This window comes from Nerophis lumbriciformis, linkage group LG16 (assembly GCF_033978685.3).
Source record: "Nerophis lumbriciformis linkage group LG16, RoL_Nlum_v2.1, whole genome shotgun sequence".
NCBI classification, from domain to species: Eukaryota; Metazoa; Chordata; class Actinopteri; order Syngnathiformes; family Syngnathidae; genus Nerophis; species Nerophis lumbriciformis.
Window position 1 is genome coordinate 8,300,392 of NC_084563.2, and position 11,707 is coordinate 8,312,098.

An 11,707-nucleotide genomic window follows, 5' to 3' on the forward strand; every position below is an offset into this window, starting at 1 on the left:
TACTATCAAAATGACTTTAAAAGTCTTATATAAGTGTTACAATGCCGGCAACACATGATGTAAGTGTCTATATTAGCTATATTAGCCTACTATCAAAATGCCTTTAAAAGTCTTATATAAGTGTTATAATGCCGGCAACACATGATGCAAGTGTCTATATTAGCTATATAAGCCTACTATCAAAAATGACTTTAAAAGTCTTATTATGAAGGCAACACATGATGTAAGTGTCTATATTAGCCTACTATCAAAATGACTTTAAAAGTCTTATATAAGTGTTATAATGAAGACAACACGTGATGTAAGTGTTTATATTAGCTATATTAGCATACTATCAAAATTACTTTAAAAGTCTTGTATAAGTGTTATAATGCAGGCAACACATGATGTAAGTGTCTATATTAGACTACTATCAAAATGACTTTAAAAGTCTTATATAATTGTTATAATGCAGGCAACACATGATGTGTCTATATTAGCTATACTAGTCTACTATCAAAATGACTTTAAAAGTGTTATAATGAAAGCAACACATGATGTAATTGTCTATATTAGCTATATTAGCCTACTATCAAAATGACTTTAAAAGTATTATATAAGTGTTATAATGAAGGCAATATATGATGTATATTGCACCAAGAAAAATTTCTAGTTTGTGAACCCGTTCTCAAACAATGGCAATAAAACTATTCTGATTCTGATGTGTCTATATTAGCCTACTATCAAAATGACTTTAAAAGTCTTATATAAGTGTTATAATGAAGACAACACGTGATGTAAGTGTCTATATTAGCTATATTAGCCTACTATCAAAATGACTTTAAAAGTCTTATATAAGTGTTATAATGAAGACAACACATGATGTAAGTGTCTATATTAGCTATATAAGCCTACTATCCTAAATCACTTTAAAAGTCTTATTATGAAGGCAACACATGATATAAGTGTCTATATTAGCCTACTATCAAAATGACTTTAAAAGTCTTGTATAAGTGTTATAATGAAGACAACACGTGATGTAAGTGTCTATATTAGCTATATTAGCCTACTATCAAAATGACTTTAAAAGTCTTATATAAGTGTTATAATGCAGGCAACACATGATGTAAGTGTCTATATTAGACTACTATCAAAATGACTTTAAAAGTCTTATATAATTGTTATAATGCAGGCAACACATGATGTAAGTGTCTATATTAGCTATACTAGTCTACTATCAAAATGACTTTAAAAGTGTTATAATGAAAGCAACACATGATGTAATTGTCTATATTAGCTATATTAGCCTACTATCAAAATGACTTTAAAAGTATTATATAAGTGTTATAATGAAGGCAATACATGATGTATATTGCACCAAGAAAAATTTCTAGTTTGTGAACCCGTTCTCAAACAATGGCAATAAAACTATTCTGATTCTGATGTAAGTGTCTATATTAGCCTACTATCAAAATGACTTTAAAAGTCTTATATAAGTGTTATAATGAAGACAACACGTGATGTAAGTGTCTATATTAGCTATATTAGCCTACTATCAAAATGACTTTAAAAGGCTTATATAAGTGTTATAATGCCGGCAACACATGATGCAAGTGTCTATATTAGCTATATAAGCCTACTATCAAAAATGACTTTAAAAGTCTTATTATGAAGGCAACACCTGATGTAAGTGTCTATATTAGCCTACTATCAAAATGACTTTAAAAGTCTTATATAAGTGTTACAATGCCGGCAACACATGATGTAAGTGTCTATATTAGCTATATTAGCCTACTATCAAAATGCCTTTAAAAGTCTTATATAAGAGTTATAATGCCAGCAACACATGATGTAAGTGTCTATATTAGCTATAATAGCCTACTATCAAAATGACTATTTCTCGCAGGCTGCTGCAAATCTTAGTTGACAGAAATGTTGAAATGTAATATATATTCTACACATTGTTACAACATTAGAAACCATTAGTAAATCAGAGGTTATTTAGAAGGTCAGATGACTCCTGGAAATTACAGGCTTTTAATGGCCAAAAGTATAGGTGTGTGTGTCCAAGTTAAAGGAAACAACAGGCTGTCTTCTTCTAATGGATTTATTACAAGATTTGCAAGCTGGGTAACGTTTGCTGTGGTCTGGAATAGGGATGTCCCGATCCAGGTTTTTGCACTTCCGATCCGATACCGATATTGTTTTTGCACTTCCGATCCGATACAGATACTGACCGATACCGATACTGACCGATACTGGCCTATCCGAGCATGTATTAAAGTTTAAAGTTACTTAGCCTACTTAGTTGTCAGAATCATGTTGAAAAGGGTTTTAGTACTCTTGATAACAACTAGCCAGCTGAATTAGGGGAGTTTGAATAATACACAATGGTTGGTAACAAGAAACTGACCTATTTATTCAAGGATAAACACAAAATAGACAAAATTATACATGACAAACAGAAATGGCATTATTGAACTAGGGCTGGGAGATATGGCCTTTTTTTAATATTGCGATATTTTAAGGCCATATTGCGATACACGACATATATCTCGATATTTTGCCTTAGCCTTGAATGAACACTTGATGCATATAATCACAGCAGTATGATGATTCTATGTGTCTACATTAAAACATTCTTCTTCATACTGCATTAATATATGCTACTTTTAAACTTTCATGCAGAGAGGTAAATCACAACAAAAAAAAAAATCACAATTTTTTTCATACGGTGTTGATGTGGAAATGTTTGCCTCGGCATTTTGATGGTGTGGGCGTGTGGCACCGAATGGAGATAAGCGTCTCGACAGACGTTACAATATTTGAACAATGATGACGAAAACTGTTTTCTCTGTCGTGGCCGTGTGTCGAAAATTGTTATGCGCTTATTTTTTTATTTGGCATAGATTTGCCGTGCGCTGAGGACGCTTGAGCAGGCGCGCACCTTAGCGGCTGCGCTAGCATCACAGCTAACGTTAGCCATGCCGCTACCTCGCTCTCTGCTGGGAGAGGACGTATACGTATGTGACGTATGACGTGACAGTATGTGACGTGTGTAAGAAGGTGCGCTCGCTGTCTGTAAGAGGGAGACACAGGAAAGAGTGAGCAGAGCCTGTCGTGTAATGCCAGCAGTTAAAAGCAACTGCGTGAGAATCCCCAGACCTGTGGATGTGTTGAAGGTGTGCTGGAAAATGCGGAACGGAAATTAGGGAGCAGCAGAAAAGTGGAATGTATTATTTAAATCGGTGCGTTGGAAAACACGGACCTGGATCGGCATTTTCCCATGCCTTGCCGATACGTATTTTTTTGCAAATATCGGCGGCCGATCCGATCCAAATATCGGATCGGGACATCCCTAGTCTGGAACAACATGGCACACAAACTATCAGAAATTCAGCCAATATTACATACATATAATGTGTCATGAGACATGCAAATATAAATTAAATATAAATATGATAAAAGTAAAGGAAATTAAATCAGCTCAAATATACCTACGAACGAGGCATAATGATGCAATATGTACATAAAGCTAGCCTAATATGCCTGATTAGCACGCCAACAAGTCAATAACATCAACAAAGCGCGCCTTTGTGCATTCACACACAGTAGGGATGTCCCGATCCGATATTTGGATCGGATCGGCCACCGATATTTGCCAAAAAATGCGTATCGGCAAGGCATGGGAAAATGCCGATCCAGATCCAGTTTAAAAAAAAACTCCGGTCCGTGTTTTCCAACGCACAGATTTAAATAATACATTCCACTTTTCTGCTGCTCCCTATTTCCGTTCCGCATTTTCCAGCACACCTTCAACACATCCACAGGTCTATGGATTCTCACGCAGTTGCTTTTAGCTGCTGGCATTACACTACAGGCTCTTCTCACTCCTTCTTTTGTCTCCTTTTCACAGACAGCAAGCGCAACTTCTTACACACGTCACACGTCACATACGTATACGTCCTCTCCCAGCAGAGAGGTAGCAGCATGGCTAACGTTAGCTGTGATGCTAGCGCAGCCGCTAAGGTGCGCGCCTGCTCAAACGTCCTCTGCGCACGGGAAATCTATGCCACGCACAAAATCAAATAAAAAAATAAGCGCATAATTTTCGACACACGGACACGACAGAGAAAACAGTTTTCGTCATCATTGTTCAAATATTGTGACGTCTGTCGAGACGCTTATCTCCATTCGGTGCCACACGTCCACACCATCAAAATGCCGAGGCAAAAATTTCCACATCAACACCATATGAAAAAATTAGTGATTTTTTTTAGTTGTGATTTCCTTCTCTGCATGAAAGTTTAAAAGTAGCATATATTAATGCAGTATGAAGAAGAATGTTTTAATGTAGACATGCAAGCCTTGAAAGAACATTTTGAAAATCAAGACTACATTTCCTGCAAATGGGTGCATTTCTACCCTATATTTTAACTTTAGATTTATTCTCATATCAAACTCTTTTGGCTGTCTTTTTGACACTTACATCAGGCGCCCCCCTCGACACCCCGGATTATAAATAATTCAATGTGATTATCTTGTGTGATGGCTGTATTATGATGATAGTATATCTGATAGTATATATCTGTATCATGAATCAATGGACCCCGACTTAAACAAGTTGAAAAACTTATTGGGGTGTTACCATTTAGTGGTCAATTGTACGGAATATGTACTTCACTGTGCAACCTACCAATAAAAGTCTCAATCAATCAAAACACATAGAATCATCATACTGCTGTGATTATATGCATCAAGTGTTCATTCAAGGCTAAGGCAAAATATCGAGATATATATCGTGTATCGCAATATGGCCTTAAAATATCGCAATATTAAAAAAAGGCCATATCGCCCAGCCCTCGTTTCAATGATGCCATTTCTGTTTGTCATGTATAATTTTGTCTATTTTGTGTTTATCCTTGAATAAACAGGTCAGTTTCTTGTTACCAACCATTGTGTATTATTCAAACTCCCCTAATTCAACTGGCTAGTTGTTATCAAGAGTACTAAAACCCTTTTCAACATAATTCTGACAACTAAGTAGGCTAAATAACTTTAAACTTGAATACATGCTCGGATAGGCCAGTATCGGTCAGTATCGGTCAGTATCGGATCGGAAGTGCAAAAACAATATCGGTATCGGATCGGAAGTGCAAAAACCTGGATCGGGACATCTCTAACACACAGCATAAAATGTTTGGTGGACAAAATGAGACAAAGAAGGAGTGGACCATTTTGCATGTGAACAAACTGTTACGTCACAGTCCACACTATGGTGAGTTCAAGAACCGGCGAAATTAGTAGGACAAAAGGATGTTGACCAAATGGTGTCATCAGTGAAGCATACACACAAACATATTAAACAGTGGTAGTTCTAACCATTGGGAAGGTTTGTGTCATGTTTGTCCTCAAACTAAAACATACTAAAACAAAAACATTATTTTTACCCCATCTTTTTCTATTTTCAATTATTAAAAAAAAAAAAAATGCTCCAGGGAGCCACTAGGGCGGGGCTAAAGACCCCAGAGTTCGAGGGACAAAATGGATCAAAGCACCAAAACAGTATGAAAAATTTACAAAATCACCTAGCTCATTTATTTAATGAACAAGTGTGTTAGTATGCCAGTGGAGTGTGCTCAGTCTGATATCTTCTTAGAAACAGCGCCTGCAGCCACCACTAATCAACACATGCGAGCGCACTCACCTTGCGGTAATTAGGTTGGCAGTTGCCCTTCAGCCACTGTGTGAACATATCCACAGACTTGATGGTGCTCAGGTCCTCGGCCATGAAGCCCATGTTCTCCGCAAACACCGTCGCTGCAAAGAAAACCCAATAAGTCATTGCTTCATTTAGATCCAGAAATGACAAATTGTGCTCCTATCTTTATGTACTGTACTGAATGTCATTTATTTACTTGTGTGAATCCTCCAAAACATTCACACAGTTTTCTACACCAAAATTCATCTATTTTTTATTCAACTTCTTCTTCTTCTCCAGATTTTGGCGCACTCTACTTTCCACATTTTTCACCCGATTCAAAGCGTTCCAACTTCAAACTGTTCAGCCTATTCGGGAATGGCGGGCTTTCCCTTGACAAATTCCAAAAATTCCCATTTTTCCCAGAATTCTAAGTTTTCCAGGACATTTTTCCCCATTCAAAATGAATTTTTCAAACTTCCACCATTTCCACATTTTTCAACAAATTCAAACCATTCCACCATTCTGGAAATTCAAACTAACCTTTTTCCAAGTTCAAAAAAATTCCAGGATTTTCCAGAATTCCTGGTTTTCCAAAGCCCCTATTTCCACCCTTTTTTCTGGCGACTACTCCTTCCACATTTTTCAACAGATTTCAACCGTTCCACCATCAAAACATTCCTCTTAATCAGGACAAAAAACAAAGTTGTTTTTTTAACTGGAAAATTTCCGGTTTTCCCAAAATTCCAGGAATTCCTAAATGCCATTTCTCAATTCAACATGTTACTACTTCAACATTTCTCGACCGATTTTGAAAAATTTCAACACCAACCATTTCAATTGATTCAAGTTTTGTTTTTTTACCATTTTCAATAAAATTCCCAATTTTCTTGAAATTCCCTAATACCATTTACTACTTCAATATTTCTTGACCAATTTAAACAATTCCAACACCAACCAATTCAGCTCATTCAAGACATTCATGCTCCTAATCATTTTTTAAAAATCCCACTTTTCCCAAAATTCCAGGAATGGGACATTTTTCCAAGTTGCACAATTCCCACATTGTTCAACCTTTTCAAACCATTCAAATATTAACCCATTCAAACTAACACTTTCCCAAGTTCCAAACCAAATTCCGACTTTCCCGGAAATTCAAACTCTTCAACATTCAAACCATTCCCATATTCAAACTATTCTTACATTCATACTACATTCTATCAGCATTTCACTTCAACTTCAGCATTGGAGCATTCACACGCAATTCCTTCAGGAATTGCTTCTTCTAGTCTTTAGCTTAATATTTAATATAGTAGTGTTGGGGCATGCCGTCGTTTTAGAAGGCACCAAAACACAACTTCTATATATACACACAATAACATTAAACAACACAATACTTCCTTGCATACGTCAGCAGCCAAAGGAGCTTTATGTACATGTTATTCATAACTAAATATAATAGTACATGATGTCTAATAATAATAAATAATAAACAAAATAAAGTTGCATTAATAATCAACTGACAATCGAATTATGAGGTACTCAAAGATTCCTACCCCTACTTCAGGGGTCGGCAACCCGAAATGTTGAAAGAGCCATATTGGACCAAAAATACAAAAAAGTAATCAGTTTGGAGTTTCAAAAAATTTTGAGACTTGTATAAGTGTTATAATGAAGGCAACACATGATGTAAGTGGCTAATTAGCTATATTAGCCTACTATCAAAATGACTTAAGTCTTATAATGAAGGCAACACATAATGTAAGTGTCTATATTAGCCTACTATCAAAGGTTGACGCAAATCTTTGTTGACAGAAATGTTGAAATGTAATATTTATTCGATGCATTTTTACAAAATTGGAAAACATTAGTAAAACTTCTCAGTGGGTGAGATAACTCCTGGAAATGACTTTCTTAAAATGGCCAAAAGGTATAGATGTGTGTGTCCAAGTTCAAGGAAACTGCAGAATGTCTTCTTCTAATGGATTTATTACAATCTTTGCAAGCTGTCTAACGTTTGCTGTGGTCTGGAACAAAATGGCACACAAACAACTATCAGAAATGCAGCCAATATTACATACAGATAACGTGTCATGAAACATGGAAAAAATAAACTAAATAGACAGAGGACATGCTCTAAGTAAAGGAAATAAAATGAGCTGAAATACACTTACAAACGAGGCATAATGATGCAATATGTACATACAGAAAATATGCCTGGTTAGCACTCCATAACAAGTCAATAACATCAACAAAGCTCACCTTTGTGCATTCACGCACAGCATAAAACGTTTGGTGGACAAAATGAGACAAAGGAGTGGCACGTCGGAGAAAGTTGTACATGTAAACAAACTGTTGCGTCACAGTCCACACAACTACGGTGAGTTCAAGGGCCGCTGAAATTAGTAGGATAAAACGTCGCTCTCCGAATACTTTCACCAGTGAAGCATAAACACAAACATATTAAGCAGTAGGATTTCTAACGATTAGGAAGGTTTGTGTCGTGTCTACAGAATCCATATTACAACAAAAAATATATTTTTCACCGCATTTTCTTTCCATTTCCATACATTTTTGAAAAAGCTCCATGGAGCCAGCAGGGTTGCTGACCCCCGCCCTAAGTTAATAACGCTTTTAAGAAGCCAAGTTACGATGCATGAAATAAATGAATGTATAACAAACACTGTCCTGTTTGCTTCATGATATTTTATTTTGTTCAGCATCTTTCTTTCTTTACACAGGAAATGACATATTTTAAGAAAATATGGCATAGGTGTTAAACTATAAAAGTTCTGGTGTGAATAAATGATGGGTAATAGATATGGAGAAAGGTCTATTCAGGTGTACTGGAGAGGAGGCTACGCCGGATAGTCGAACCTCGGATTCAGGAGGAACAGTGTGGTTTTCGTCCTGGTCGTGGAACTGTGGACCAGCTCTATACTCTCGGCAGGGTCCTTGAGGGTGCATGGGAGTTTGCCCAACCAGTCTACATGTGCTTTGTGGACTTGGAGAAGGCATTCGACCGTGTCCCTCGGGAAGTCCTGTGGGGAGTGCTCAGAGAGTATGGGGTTTCGGACTGTCTGATTGTGGCGGTCCGCTCCCTGTATGCTCAGTGCCAGAGCTTGGTCCGCATTGCCGGTAGTAAGTCGGACACGTTTCCAGTGAGGGTTGGACTCCGCCAAGGCTGCCCTTTGTCACCCATTCTGTTCATAACTTTTATGGACAGAATTTCTAGGCGCAGTCAAGGCGTTGAGGGGATCTGGTTTGGTGGCTGCAGGATTAGGTCTCTGCTTTTTGCAGATGATGTGGTCCTGATGGCTTCATCTGGCCAGGATCTTCAGCTCTCGCTGGATCGGTTCGCAGCCGAGTGTGAAGCGACTGGGATGAGAATCAGCACCTCCAAGTCCGAGTCCATGGTTCTCGCCCGGAAAAGGGTGGAGTGCCATCTCCGGGTTGGGGAGGAGATCTTGCCCCAAGTGGAGGAGTTCAAGTACCTCGGAGTCTTGTTCACGAGTGAGGGAAGAGTGGATCGTGAGATCGACAGGCGGATCGGCGCGGCGTCTTCAGTAATGCGGACGCTCTATCGATCCGTTGTGGTGAAGAAGGAGCTGAGCCGGAAGGCAAAGCTCTCAATTTACCGGTCGATCTACGTTCCCATCCTCACCTATGGTCATGAGCTTTGGGTTATGACCGAAAGGACAAGATCACGGGTACAAGCGGCCGAAATGAGTTTCCTCCGCCGGGTGGCGGGGCTCTCCCTTAGAGATAGGGTGAGAAGCTCTGCCATCCGGGAGGAGCTCAAAGTAAAGCCGCTGCTCCTCCACATCGAGAGGAGCCAGATGAGGTGGTTCGGGCATCTGGTCAGGATGCCACCCGAACGCCTCCCTAGGGAGGTGTTTAGGGCACGTCCGACCGGTAGGAGGCCGCGGGGAAGACCCAGGACACGTTGGGAAGACTATGTCTCCCGGCTGGCCTGGGAACGCCTCGGGGTCCCACAGGAAGAGCTGGACGAAGTGGCTGGGGAGAGGGAAGTCTGGGCTTCCCTGCTTAGGCTGCTGCCCCCGCGACCCGACCTCGGATAAGCGGAAGAAGATGGATGGATGGATGGATATGGAGAAAGGGTAGAAATGTTGAATTGTGCAAATACAACCACATGATCTCCCTTAACATAACTTTTCAGGCATGTCTGAAACAAAAACAAGGCCATGGGTTTGGGTCCACGACTTAACACTGACCTCAAGGGCCTGAAGCAAATAGGAGCTGGAGTCTATTTTGTCTCATTTAGACTCACAACCTCACCGAGATGCTGATGAAATACCACATTCTTTGAGTTTCTTGACACACGTCGAAATTTACAGGCCTGCATTGATTTGTGTGTGGTGTCAGAATGTGTGAAAGCCAGTTTGGAAAAGAGGTCTTTACAACGGCAGAGTCCAACCTTTTTAAATGAGAAGACATTTTTTGTCTTAGCACGTGTCGAACTCATTACAAAAGCTTTAATAATCAACAACCCTCTCTGCACAAAGTCATATGTTAAAAACCCACTTATTGTACTTTTTGGACTACAAGGCACACTTAAAACCTTTTTATTTTCCCAAACTCACCATTGCACCTAATAACCCGGTGCACCTAATGTACGGATTAGTTGTGGTCGTGCTTACAGACCTCTAAGTAATTGTATTGAGTACATGGTGTAATGATAAGTGTTAACAGTAGATGGCAGTCACACATAAGATATACAGTCATGGTCAAAAGTTTACATACACTTGTAAAGAACATAATGTCATGGCTGTCTTGAGTTTCTACATCTCTTATTTTTTGTGATAGAGTGATTGGAGCACATACTTGTTGGTCACACCTTCATTCAAGCCCAGGGGTCGGCAACCTTTACCAGTCAAAGAGCCATTTTGACCAGTTTCACAAATTAAAGAAAACAATGGGAGCCACAAAAATCTTTTGAAATTTGAAATGAAATACAAAGTTGTTTTTTTGCTTTGTGCTATGTTTGAACCAAGGGTCTCAGACACGCGGCGCGCACCTTAATATGAAACTTGAATGTTAGTGCGGCCCGCGGGTTTTATAAGAATGCCGCTTAACAGCGTCATACTTGTCAACCCTCCCGATTTTGCGAATGTGCCGTGATGATACAGCAGTTAGCGCCCACTACAACCAGCGTGCCGACCCAATCACACGTTGTATGAGGCTTCAGCTTGCTCACGTAAAGTGACAGCAGGGCATACTTGGTCAACAACCACACAGGTTACACTGATGGTGGCGGTATAAAAAACAAACAAAACAGAACAAATACCCAGAATCCCATGCAGCCCTAACTCTTCCGGGCTACATTATACACCCCCGCTACCAAACCCCGCCCACCTCAACTGACGCACAGGGGGGGTTGATGTGTGAGGGAGCAGGGTTGGGGTGGGGGCAGGGTTTGGTGGTAGGGGGGGTGGGCAAGTATGCAGCTGAGCCGCATCAGAGTGATCAAAGAGCCGCATGCGGCTCCGGAGCCGCGGGTTGCCGACCCCTGTTCTAGCCTGATTTAGCCATTCCTTTACCACTTTTGACGTGTGTTTGGGGTCATTGTCCTGTCGGAACACATGTTTTATTTATTTTAGCTTGTCCTGAAGAATTTGGAGGTAATCCTTCTTTTTCATTGTCCCATTTACTCTCTGTAAAGCACCAGTTCCATTGGCAGCATAATACTACCACCACCATGCTTGACGGTAGGTGTGGTGTTCCTGGGATTACAGGCCTCACCTTTACTCCTCCAAACATATTGCTGGGTATTGTGGCCAAACACCTACCGGTACATTTTTGTTTCATCTGACCACAGAACTTTCCTCCAGAAGGTCTTATCTTTGTCCATGTGATGTCAGATGAAGCAAAAATTTTGCTATACTTCTGACCCAGCAGATTTGCACACATTTTCAGCAGACCTATAATAAATTCACAAAAGAAGCAAACTTCATGAATGTTTTTTTGTGACCAACAAGTATGTGCTCCAATCACTCTATCACAAAA

At 39.5% G+C, this 11,707-nt stretch overlaps 1 protein-coding gene across 2 annotated transcripts in view; it reads right to left on the minus strand.

The window, feature by feature from the left end:
- Nucleotides 1–11,707, minus strand: part of aga (aspartylglucosaminidase) — a 67,809-nt gene that overhangs the window by 36,133 nt on the left and 19,969 nt on the right. For both annotated transcript variants that reach the window (XM_061976592.1, XM_061976591.1), the window contains exon 4: nucleotides 5,687–5,799. In XM_061976592.1, coding sequence (XP_061832576.1) covers nucleotides 5,687–5,799 — 113 coding nt within the window. The remainder of the gene's footprint in view (nucleotides 1–5,686; nucleotides 5,800–11,707) is intronic.